General features: G+C 27.8%; 2 protein-coding genes across 3 annotated transcripts in view; both read right to left on the minus strand.

The window, feature by feature from the left end:
• Positions 1-420: 420 nt before the first annotated feature.
• LOC113375116 (RILP-like protein homolog) lies at positions 421-5,084 on the minus strand. The gene is made up of 7 exons (XM_026615066.1): positions 4,717-5,084; positions 3,267-3,369; positions 2,881-3,029; positions 1,894-2,097; positions 1,498-1,643; positions 1,075-1,173; positions 421-565 (listed from the first exon to the last, which is right to left on the minus strand). Exons 1-7 carry the CDS (start codon positions 5,029-5,031, stop codon positions 421-423), a joined length of 1,161 nt encoding a protein of 386 aa, XP_026470851.1. The 5' UTR covers positions 5,032-5,084.
• A 2,875-nt stretch (positions 5,085-7,959) lies between these two features.
• LOC113377120 (tyrosine-protein phosphatase non-receptor type 13-like) overlaps positions 7,960-13,486 on the minus strand; it is a 267,073-nt gene continuing 261,546 nt past the window's right edge. The window contains exons 8-14 of one of the 2 annotated variants that reach the window (XM_026617326.1): positions 11,648-11,805; positions 11,244-11,474; positions 10,235-10,395; positions 9,153-9,297; positions 8,824-8,933; positions 8,573-8,728; positions 7,960-8,082 (exon numbers count right to left, since the gene is read on the minus strand). In XM_026617326.1, coding sequence (XP_026473111.1) covers positions 7,972-8,082; positions 8,573-8,728; positions 8,824-8,933; positions 9,153-9,297; positions 10,235-10,395; positions 11,244-11,474; positions 11,648-11,805 — 1,072 coding nt within the window. In that variant the 3' untranslated portion in view covers positions 7,960-7,971. Of the gene's footprint in view, positions 8,083-8,572; positions 8,729-8,823; positions 8,934-9,152; positions 9,298-10,234; positions 10,396-11,201; positions 11,475-11,647; positions 11,806-13,486 lie in introns of both variants that reach the window. The other variant, XM_026617325.1, reaches the window with a different exon arrangement.

Raw genomic sequence — 13,486 nt, forward strand, 5'->3', positions numbered from 1 at the left:
TCAAACATTGAAGAGATGATGACGCAACCGCGGAATGACTGCCAGGCTGGTAGTTTCCTAATGGGCCAATAATAAAATATCATATAAAAAATTTTAGCTTTGTGAAAACAGGTTAGTCAAATAGTTTACTGGCTTTTATACTATTAAAATTTTGAGCGCCTATCACTCTAGATAGATTTTATTATTACCGATCATTAGAGTATGTAATATTATGATGGATTCATGCATCCAGAACAGTACGTATGATATAAAATTAATATTGCACCACCAATTGAACAATCAAGTAAGCGCTCAAACAAATTAATGACTCACATCATCGCCATTCGTGCTGCGTCCTCGCTCCCGACTACCAAATCGTCCGTGCAGATAAAACCGTCGATCCAACTCCGCGTTCGTTCGGCTGATGCCAGTGGCGTTTGTTCAGAGTTGGCAGTCGTCATCATTGTGCTGCTGATTTCCGGCTGACAGAGCCATCTTCGAAAGTGTGGAGAGAGAACGGCGAGGAAAACCGCTCCCGCCGCCACTGCCGCCCCCGCCGCCAGACTCCGAGAATATCTTGCGAAAACTAACAAAAAAAAGATCAACTGAGATAGAAATTTTCAACAAATAACACTTAAACTAAGAACAGAAGAGCTGAATTTTGAATAAAGTGGAAAATGCTTCGTTAGATCAAAACTAATTATGTACTTTACACATGCAGTAGTTTTTTTGTATTGTGTTCAGAAGTGCAATAATTTCTTCTTCATAGCATACAGCATTCCCAAAACTCACCACTATTTTTACTCATGCCATATTTATATATTTTAACTTTATTCAATTTAATTTCAAGATTAATCTAATTGGAATATGATGCATATAAAGAGTGGCATCACAAAATTTTCGAGTTGTGTCACTTATCTTTTGGGAGCCCGATAAGCTCAAAAATAATGCAGAGAGATTTCAAACCACCTTCGTATATATTCGAGCATTATTAGTACAATATAATATGATAATTATATATAATAATTAAAAATAAAAATAAAATGTATTTATATAAGTTGAAAACATTTGATTAATGTCAGTATATATACTTACAACTTCCTAATACCAGTTTCTGATGATTTCTTCCAGGGGGCATCATCTGGTTCATATGGCAATGGGCCTTGGACTGGCGCATCTTCTTCCTGTGCCAAACTGAACATAATAAATTTACCTCTTAGAATTATAAATTTGGAAAAATTGCTGTCATAAACTGTCCAGAAATTAAAAAATATTCATTCACATTTTTAATGTTAATGCATTAGTATTCATCATAAATTCAAGATTAATGACAACATATTTACATTTTTAATTAACAATTGTATTTTAGCTTGCATAAAAACATTTTTTTAATTACCAAGTTTCTAAATTGTTTTTATTTTGGCAAAGACTAACAATATTAAACATTTAAAAAAATTAAAGTTCATTTTACCATATAAATTTCGAATGGATCGATAAAAATCTATAATTATTTATTACCTGTCACTTAATTCATTAGGTTTAGGCCGAAAAACTTCTAGTTCTTCTTCAAGCTCTGATACTTTGGTTTTCAATTCATTACGCTCATGAAGAATTTCTTTCAGTTCAGCTGTAGTAAAGCGTGGTCTCAATGGATCATTCTCATCCTGTTGTCAGATGATATAAAATGAAGATGATGAAATTTTTATAATAAATTTAATTTACAATCGCTCAAAGAATAATATTATATTAATATATTAAACTTAACTAAAAATTTCTAAGAAAAAAATAAGAACTTTATGAATTAAAGATATACAGGTAATACTATATAAATTTACATGTTTGTGTGACATGTAATAATTGCCCTAAGAAATGCAAATTAAGCAAAAGTGTTAAATAGATATACAAATATTGTACCTGAAATTTAGTCAAATCTTCATTTTCTTTCTGAGCTAATCCAAGGCCCTTTCTCAATGTACCAATTTCTCTGTTCTGATCTAATAATCGAGCTAAAAAGTCAGCTCGTTCTTCACAAAGGGCACCAACTTGTGCTTGCAACAATCTTTGCCTGCGTCTGGATTCTTTAGCAGCACTATTCATTCGATCTACTTGAGATGTTAGCTAATAAAAAAACAAATTTCTGAATGTAAGTGGAATGTTCAATTAATATATTTCTCTAATTAACCAAAATATAATTTTAGAAAAACTAAATATTTTAGAAGAACTATTTATACCACTACTATATGTAAAAATAAGAACTTGGCGGAGTTCAATTCCTTTGGTAAATCATTTTCAACTTAATGCAATGCAATATAATAATTTTTATATAATATTTTACTGAGGTTGAACTATATTTTAATAAATCCCTACACAATATCTAATTTTTAGAGATGCAAGTTAACTATAATAATTATAAAACATAAAAAATGATTTAATACAAAATATAATTTAACTATAAATCAAAATTTAATATTGTATTGTAAACATTCATAATTTTTAAATTATTATATAGCAAAATTATTGAATTACCTAATTTTATATACTTAAACAATAAGCATTATATTTTACACTAATCACTTCTTATCTTGTTGATAATGAATACAATACAATAAAATAGTGTAAATAGGACATTTATCAAGATAAATACTTTAATTGAAGTTTGTATTCATTATGATCAGTATAGAAATTTCAATAAATTTGAATTGTGAGCTTTTTATGCAAACTTATGTGATATGAATATTATTATAATCAAATACATAATTTAAAAAAAAATACATCAAACTTATTTTTTAAAAAAATTCACCAAAAATCCCTTCTTTGTTGTAATGCAATAAATTAAAAAAATTAAATATAGCATTTTTTATAGCATAAAATTTTTATATATAAGTAGAATAATTAACTCACATTTTCTATATCTGTTGCTTGTTTCTGTAGTTCGTTATCTTTCTTTCTTAATTCATCACGTTGTTTATCAACTAAATTTCTCAATCTTTGCAACATTTGCCCATCTGCCGAGGATGTTTCAGCTGTTTGTTCCTTTACTTCAGCACCAGCTAACAATATAACAAACGCTATTATTTATTAAAATCACAATTAAGAGATATTTAAATTGTTGTACAATTTATATGTAATAACAGATACAAATAGAACATTATAATTATGTTCTGTATTAAAAACTATATGTTCAGTCTTATTATTTTTTAGGAATCAACTTATGGCATGTTTTGCAGAGTAATTATATAAGAACATTAGCAAAAAAAATGTCTGCCATTCATTTTGCAGTCACTCACCCTTAGCTTGTGAAAGGCGTTTATTTTCCTCTTGTAAACGATTTACAACAGAAACGAGTTCTTGAGATTCCCCACGCCATTGTTCTTCTATAGCTTCCAGTTCCTGCAGAAGGCACTATATAAATATTTTGAAATATTCAAAACAAACTAATAAAAAATAATAATAAAATATAATAATTAAAGTAAAAAAATAAAAAATAATAAATTATTTTATTTCATATTTATTTATAAAAAATATTATTTGAAGAGGGACTGTCATAAAATAATATCTGTTTTAAAATTATTTATATGTAACTTATGCAAGAAAGTATTCTAAATATTTAGCTAATGTACCAAAAGCATTTGCAATCAACTGAGTGAATAATTAATATTTAATTGAATTATATAACAGCATTTTATAAAATGTAATGGTAATTACAAATACAGCACTAGTTTTGAGAACAAAACAATATTTGAATTTGTTTAACATTATGCTGTATTTATTAGGTTTAACTTGAAGTTGATAACAAATTCAAAAATAGAATTGAAACCAATTAATTTATACATAAAAAGTAATAATCCAATAACTAAAATGTATCAAAATAGAATACTTATTAACTAGCAAGTAAAAATAATTATGCGTGAATAGTGTTAAGTAATAATAAGCCAATTCTCACACTTTCTATTTCATGGGAAATGTTCCAAAGATCTACATGTGCAATAATGTGAAATACTACTGATACTCAATTATATGCATTTAAAAATTATAAGTAAAATTAAATATTTCACATAACTAAACAAAATACTTAATTCGACGTTAACAAGATTGTAATTTGAATAAAACATAAGTAAATAAGTTTACATAAAATAGTATTTAAATCAATCATAGCTCAATATAAGTAAGTTAAATAAATTTTAATTATTTCAAAATAAAATTTATTTTAAAAATTGAAAAGTTAAGAATTAAAGTAATTCTAAACATTTACTTCGATCATACATCAACAATAAATACCATAATATGCAACATGCATTAGTGTTTGCTTTCATAATAAATATTAATTTTAAGTGCCATTAATTTTAATCAGAGAAATAGTTGAGATTTTGTATTTAGTAAAACAAAAACAATGAGTATATGATTAGAGAAGAGAATTTCTAAAGCATTTTTAAATATGTATATAATATAAATTGTAAAAGATAATTGAATTGTAAGCATTTGAAAGCAAAAAAAAAAAACATTTTTGTTATTTAAATATCGATGGTAATATGCTAAAGACGACAAAAATGTTTTTTTTGAATCCAACAGCAATTTAGAATATTTTGAACATAAAAACATTCAAAGTTCATAGGTTACGAATTTAATTAATGCCAGGAGTTGACATTTAAATGACAGTGCCATACTTAATTTGATATATTAGTTAAAGAATGATTTAAAATTTGTAATAAAAACCTGCATTTCTATTTAGAAACAGACCTTTTCAAACCGCTGCCTATACTCGGCTTTTTCCAGCTTTTCATTTTCCAGTTGGGAAATTTTGCACGTCAGTTCTTGAAGTGTGGTATTTTCACGTTCGTTTCGAGTGGCCAATGCTTCTAATAGCTCTAAAGTATTGATAACTTTCGGCATGAGACCAGTAACAGCGTCTGCACCATAATTGTCAATTATTTTTTCACATTCTTTTCCAATATCGGATGCTATGTCGTACACATCGACGACAGAAATTCCATCACAATAATCGGATTCGCTCATTTTGAAATTAGAATGCCTGTCGCGAATAGGGAACGGCATCAAGGTATCGTTTGTGGCAACTGATTTTATTTACTAAAACGAGCGACACAGCACAAACACGCAATTTACAATCCCCGAATCTGACGGCTCTGAGCTGACGGCGTTTCCCAATTCAAGCAATCATGACAGACTGGTATGATCGCAATTTTGACAGGTACTGTTGATTCAAAGTACTGCCGGTGTCATGACAACTTGCACCGCAACAATATGAAGTTAACTTCACTTGCCCTCATTTGTCAGTTTGTCACCGTTGCATTTCGTTAAGGTGACGCCTCCTAAAGGTACGTCCACACCTTATGAACGAACACATACGAACATATGACGAGAAATACAAAGAAGAACAAACACGATCACGAACGAAGGCAAATCATTCCAAACAAACTTGAACAAACGCCTCAAAGCAGGGAGGGCTTGAATCTTCTTTGTTCGAGGATGTACCGTGCACAACATAAACTAATACAGGACTGCACATATTAACATAAAAAAAGAAAAATGTTTGTCTAAATTTGAACATGAACGAACAATTTTTTTTGGTGTGCCGATAAGTTGAGGAACATTGCTCGCTATGTTCGTTTGTGTTCGTTAGTGTTTCCTTATGGTGTCCACACTATGCTCGTTGCATTTCATTCTGGTATGTACATTCTTTCTGGTTCGTGTTCGTTCGTTAGGTGAGGCGCATTTTCACACATCGATTAATGAAATTATTAGAAGTCTATATTACTATTCTAATCCTGGTTAGAAGTAGAGTTGGGTAATTGCAGATTGAGTTATATCTGGTTATATTCGAAGATATAACTTCTCCTTCGGAGTGAATCCGGACGGACTTGTATCGGAGATTTTGTCATATCCGGCTTCTCTAAACTGATACTAAATCTGCTTAAAATTTTTTACTAATGCAAAGATTTGTATCAAAAGAAAAGACTGTTTTCTCGTCTCACAGGCAATTTTATGGTTTTCTAGGTATAAAATGATTCAAAATAATGCCAATTTGTATTAGCCATAAAATAAAAAATATAACAGCAAAAATACAGAACAATAAAATTGTGTTCTAGCGTGAACAGCTCAAATGCAAAATTTATTCAATAGTAATAGTTCATATTCATAACTACGATAATTCTTTCTCGTAAATGACCACTTTCAATGGTATACAAGCTTACATGCAATTATCATATTACTTTTGCATATTTCTAATGAACAAAAATGTTTGTAAACGATTTTCAGATACTTAAAATTCATAGATATATGAAGGACACACAATGGAACAACATGTTATCTGTTTCTGTTATATCGATGCATTTTCATCATGCATTTTAAAATATGTTTATTATTTTTTATTCATGGTTTTATTAATTGATTAAAAATTATGTTTTGAAAATATTGTAAAATTTGATATTTTACATTTTTTAATTTTCAAAGATGAATTTTGCTTTAAAAAATAGCGTAAATTTGTGTTGTTGAAACAGTTCACATACAAAGCAGCTAATTTGTTGAATCAAAGAATGATTATTTCATATGTGTTATTCCTCAACAGTTCATACTACAAAGATTAAAACAAATCGGGAAAAGCTTTCTTAATTTTAGTTATGATTATGTATATATATATACATATATATATATATATATATATATATATATATATATATTAATTATATATTAAAAAGTGTTTGATAAAATAATAACATTTAATCCATCATTGATTTCTAAAATGTAAACAGAAATATATATGTATATTTTTTAACTACAATTATTTTGAGGGTGTTGGTAATGATTGTATATTCCATGAGAAAGAAGGATTACAAAAGAAAGATAAATAATAATATTTATTGTAATAATAGTATATATTTTTTATACTTCATTTATTCCATTTTTCATATGTGCACATATAGAAATATATGCATATACACATAGTACATATAAAATTTAGAACATGAACATGTAATGCATATACATATACATGTATACATACATATTCACAATCACATTGGAAAAACATATGTACACAAAAGTCAACATACATATATTTTACATATCATACATGCATTTAAGATATCATATTCTTTGGTTAATCAACAATTTTTATATATGCATTTTCTTCCCTGCAGAGGACTAAAATTTTCTAATGTATGGACAATTTATGTATGCATTAATGTATGTTTATATATATATATATATATATATATATAATATTTACACATACATATACATGTACACATACAGATCCAGTAGAGAATGCTAATAGAGAAAACAATTAACAGTTATATAATATTATATTGCAGTCTATATATTTGAGGGTGTTATGACTATAATCTAATTAGAATCATTACATTATTTATAAGTAGAAGTTTTTGAAGGCAATTTTTGCACTCTTTATAAAACTTTCATTAATCACAAGTATAATATACTACACTAATAATAAGAATTGATACAATTTTGATATGGCTAAGCCATAACGGTCCTTTTCAATGTTTGAAAAATAATTTAAATAACTATAAGTAGGAATGATAAAAGTAAATTCAATTATGTATCAATGATAATTATAAAAATTAAAAACAATGTACATGAAATAAGATATAAAACCAATACTTTAACCCCAATATAACAAAAAATCAATGAATACAAATTTCTATACAGTAACTGTACATATTAAGGTCACATGTAAACTTCGTTTCAATTAAGCCAATAGGAACTTCAACAAATTCCAAAAAATATATTTTCATAGAAATTACATTATAATAAAATATACCTTTCAATAATAGTAATTTTTTTTTTGAATACACTTATATAGATTAAAAACCCTTATTGACTTATCACAGGTTTCTATGCTAATATACTATACACTAATTGAAAAAATAATAGATTTTTTTTCAAAATTTAGTTTCTGTGCATAGCATGAAACCACACAGAATTATTGATTTTCACTAGTAAAATCGTCCAGTTATTTTAATTTTCTGCATTTTTTCTCAATATTTTAATGCAGATTGATCCGCGAATTATTCTCAGCAAATCTATTACTTCAGTGGTAGTCATGTGTTCTATGGATTCATCATTTACCTACAAAATATTTTTCATATTTAAATATATTATATATATATATATATATATATATATATATATTATTCATTATGTGCATATATATATGCACATAATAAATAAAGAACGAAAGTAATTATATAATATGGTCACAAATTATAAATTATATTAGACAAAAATGCTATGACTAATTATACATTTATTTCATAAATTTATTCTAAATGTCATTTGATTTTTCAAAATTAATATATAAATTCATTTTTGTTGCAAACACAATGTTGATTTCATTTGCAAATATTTTGTTTTAATCAGTAATAACTTAAATGAATAATTTATCATTGAATAATTATTGAAAATGCTGTATTATCACTACAGCAGCAAAATATTACTATTTCCGACTTTAATTATGCAATTGTCAGTATATAGTGTAATGTAATGATTAAAAAAGCCGCTAGCAATGTGGTTTCAATGATAAACCGTCCTATATAGTAAAATTATGCATCATATTTACCATGAGCAGCCGGTCACCTTCTCTTAATCTACCGTCTCTTGCAGCCACGCTGTCAGCATAAATTGCACTAATCATGGTTTTTCCAGAAATTGGATCAGGTTGAAGACTAAAACCAAGACGACTATTCCATCCTCTGTTTAGTTCAACTATAAGAATCTGAAATTGCAAAGCATTAAAGTTAAAGAATGTATTGGGAATAATGTTGACCAAACAGATATATAACAAATTATATATTATATACAAAATTTTACCTGTCCATCTAAAGTTTCTTCGACTTGAACTACAGATGAATTAGCCTTCGCTGATGCTTCGTCTTCAGAAGGAAACATAACACCCTTCCATTTCACCAAACTCTTAGTACCTGAAAAAATTTTAACAAAACATTATTTCACAAAATATATTTAACAAATCTTTAAATCTGTAAAATTGTGAGACATCGCTCAATTACTTTAGGATATCAGAACACATTCGAATCTGATATTGGACGAAATTGGTAACTAATTCTTATAGTTCGAACACAACAATTTCATAATTTAATAAATTACTCTTATACTCATCCAAAATTTATAAGTAAACGTACCATCTTGCTTCTGATCAGTTGGATTTTCACTAGTATTACTCTCATCTTTGCTGCACGTCGGATGGGCGGATTGATAAGCAGGTTGACCATGGTTGAATGGTGCTGACTGGTTTTTCGTAGACATTTGAGGCATTGATACGGGTCCCTTAAATTAAATAAACAGATCCAAATTAAAATACTAAAAAATTGAAATGAACAATAATTAATATTAAAAATTGTTACATCAATTTAAAGAAGCTAGCAAAATTTAAATATAATCACAATTAAAAACAACTTACAATATAATCAAATAAAAAGTATGTTCTGTACACTTTACATTCAAATTATATTCATACAATTTAATTTTTACGTGCTATTGAAATGTTAGCACATCTATTTGACTTATTTAATCCACTTTTATTCGGTCTTACTTTCCCGGAAATCAAATTCGAAATCTTGATAAATGAAATTTAAACGGTAAAGTAGCCGACTTGTAATATTGGTAAACTTAAAAAATGATTATTTACACGTTTCGACATTTGATATGTGCTATCATTTAGCAGCTCATACCAGAAAGAATAAAACAAAAAGATTAAACATTTTTTTCAATTTTTATCAATAATAAAATATTTTTATACATAAAAAATGATAGATAATATAATATCAAGAGTAGTTTCACAATGTCCATTAGTTCTTTTAAATTCAAATTCTATTCACATCAGTCATAGGTGTTTTTCTTCGTTCAAATATTAGCGCATTTTTGATTTGTTTAATTCACATTTATTTGATCCTTATTTTGGCGCAAATCAAATTCGAAATCGTAATAAATTGTTTCAATGAAATTCAAAATCGCTTGAACTTCTTGATGTCTTCCTATAGAGAAATAATATTATATGTACATTAAATTTTGTATATTGAAAATCATTCTCGTTTTTAAAACGATATTTGACAAAGATTTGAATGTTCAAGAAAATCATTAGAAATTTAAAATGAAAAGTAATTATTATCGATTTTTTATTTAAAAATAATCTAATTAGCATTTCAAAAAAATAATTATTTAAACAATTTAAATGGTATTTAATAGAAACAATTATTTTTCTTACATGTGAGTCAGCCAATATAACACTATCAGGGTCAGTGGCGTACTCATCGGAACTCGTGGTAGGAAATTGTGCGCCTTCGCCATTCACGCCGCCAATGGAATATATAGTAGGGGCATCAAGCACGTCATTATCCAGGTTATTCAATTCATAACTATTCGCCGCTGTTAAGAAATATATTTATGTATTACTATTTATTTAAGACAGTACATTATCAAGCAATCATATTTTTTTCGGAATAAACAAATGTTCATGTATTCAAAAAGTTCGTCACTGATAGTGACTCACTATCAATGAAATCAACTACCCTCATATATGAGTACTACATACTATATTAAATTTTTGAGATAATTGATATGCATATAATTATTTTTATTCGAGAAATTTACATGAAATGAAACATAATAAAATATTAAAGACATTAGTATTTTGGTTTATGCATATCGTCAATTATAACTAATTATATATATATATATATATATATATATATATATATATACATATATACATATATGAAAATATTTCACGTAGGTAACAACTATGTGTGCAAACGATTAATATATGCAGAATCTAGAGCGCATGCGCATGATATTTCTAAAAAGCTGCATTATACAATAAACATGCTTTTGCAATGATGTTCATATTATTCATGAAATAAAAAATAATAAAGTTTAGTAGAGACCAATTAAAAGTACTATTAACTCTGATATTTAAACAATAAAATTATTTATACCACAAGCTAAGTTTAAAATATCTAAAGACAAGTAAAGTACATACCTAGTTTTATTTACGTCAATTTGAAAACAAATTTTATATCATTAAACCAATATTTGTTATAAATTACTTTAAAATAGCAGCCTTAAATATTCTATTGTTTTTCTGCAAAATTATAATAGGTAGTTGTTTTAGCTCAAAACTTAAAATAAATAAACAAAAATGTTATGATAAAAATGATGTGAATGATGATCACCTGTGAATTGAAAACATGGTTTTCTACTGACAACCGGGGTACCTGCACTAGGTTTGCCCTGACACAAGTCCAGAAAATTGGGTCTGGTAGGTTTTTCAAAGTTTTCCCGTTTTCCGTTCTGTCTCGGCTGATGGAGCTGTTGTCCTGGACTGGAATTCATGGTAAATGTGGTGTTTCTCGAAACCATAATGGCTGATCCATTCGGACTGCTATTTAATGATCCGTCTGTGTCGCTCGGACTTGCGGTGGATGGATAATATTTGTGATGAGCACCTAGGGCGATAAACCAATAGATATAATAAATTATACAAGGAAATACGTAAAATCAAACGCATAATTGCCAAAAGTGGTACTACCATTACGAATAATATGAGTACAAATGTTAAGAAATTTTACCGCTGTAAAAGATTTTGGTTATAAATATTTCTAAATATTAGATGCCTTACCGACATCGCTATCATCTGGACTGACCGTCCTAGTCAATCTTCTAAAACGTCTGGCTGATGATGTTGGAGAACGCTGAGATTTCATGGACGACCCCAAAGAGTCGCCTGGAGAGAGCTTCCTTGCTGCCAAATCGTACAGCATATCCAAAGCCTCTTGCCTATAATAGTAATACAATTATTAATGGAATTGAACTATATATACGTTAAATTAATCCGTTTATTCATTAAAGTATTATTTTTATGAAGAATGCTTTTAATATAATCAATCAGAATATTTTAATCGAAATTCATTTAACAATAAGTCTATATAATAATTCAAATTATTTGAAAGGATCTTATACAATTTGTACTGTAGTACAGTGGACAAAAATTAAAAATTAATTCCTTATGCAAATTTTATTGTAAATACAGTAAATACACTATCCCCGTTTTAAACGGTATTCGTTTTACACGTTTTCGATTTCACACGGTTTTTGTAAAAATATTTTTTTTTACGATATTTATTAATATTGCCTTTGTATGAAATTGTGAACAAAAAACTATAATTTGCTTGTATCTACAATAACATTTTCATTGTTTTACTGTCGAAATACAACACTACAAAATGTACGTTACAGTGACCAATTCTTAGTAATCTATGTCTATGATGGAAATATGTAGATAGGATGGAAACTCCCCGTTTTATGATCGAAACTAATTTTTGTGTGTGTATAGGCTAGTTTGTTTGAAGTATCAAAACAAAAAGCATAATTGTTTTTGAACTTTGGTTTGAATTAGCGTTTATGTATATTCTTAATCTACGAAAAGGAACACGAAGGTACGACTATTTTTTTTATATTTGTTTCATTTGAAATAAATTAATACACTTATAATTTATAAAATGTATTTGATATTAAATATATTAATATTTATTTCTTATTCATTATGTTAAAACTGAGAAAAAGGGCTTTTTATAGTAATTTTCTTTTAAGACGGTTTCTCCATATAAGAGTAAAATTTTCAAGTTACACGGTTTTATATAAAACCTATTTTCCGTGAAAAGCGGGAAATATGCGTATTGTGAAAATATAAAACAATATTACAACAACAAACATTAATTTACATATTATCTCATATTAATTTAAATCGTTTGTCATAAATGTTGTACCGAAATGTAGTAAAACTATTAATCTAACTTATACTCTGATTATTAACTTCCCGTAGGGCAAGTTATAGTAATCGCAAAAAAATCGAAAATGAAAATTTTTATATATCTTTACGTTTCAGAGGTTTCTGAACATTTTGGCATACCTTAGAAAAAATGGATGTATGTGTGTGTGTGTGTGTGTGTGTATGTATGTATTGTTGTGCCCCATCCAGCGACGGAGCCAACAAAATGTAGGTTCTTCCTGCTGCTAAGTATCAAGCTGGTACCAGAATGTGAAATGGAATCAGTAAAACAGATGAAGACTTTTGATGTTGACGTTTATTTCATGATTCTTGTACACTTTTCATATAATTTGAACACTGAACTTAAATATACTCCATTGATTACTTTATATTACTTAAAATGACTGAATTTTATTATAACTGGATTACAACTGAACTATATTGATCTTAACCCATACTGATCTTGACCCATACTCATACTGACTCAAACTGACTGTTTATTGCATCATCCAGAACCTTAAATACTCTTATCGGTATGACGCATTCCTTTCTAGAATGTACGATATATGTGAGTCAGAAACGCTTTCACTTGGTCGTCGGACACGTTTGCGGTTTCAAAAGGAATTTTATCAACACTTGCAAGTTACTACTGCAAGCTTACAATGTAACTATGAGCAATACTAATTGCGT

Source organism: Ctenocephalides felis, unplaced genomic scaffold, assembly GCF_003426905.1.
Source record: "Ctenocephalides felis isolate EL2017-DRISC unplaced genomic scaffold, ASM342690v1 CF-g0.4_SCAFFOLD_01886, whole genome shotgun sequence".
NCBI classification, from domain to species: Eukaryota; Metazoa; Arthropoda; class Insecta; order Siphonaptera; family Pulicidae; genus Ctenocephalides; species Ctenocephalides felis.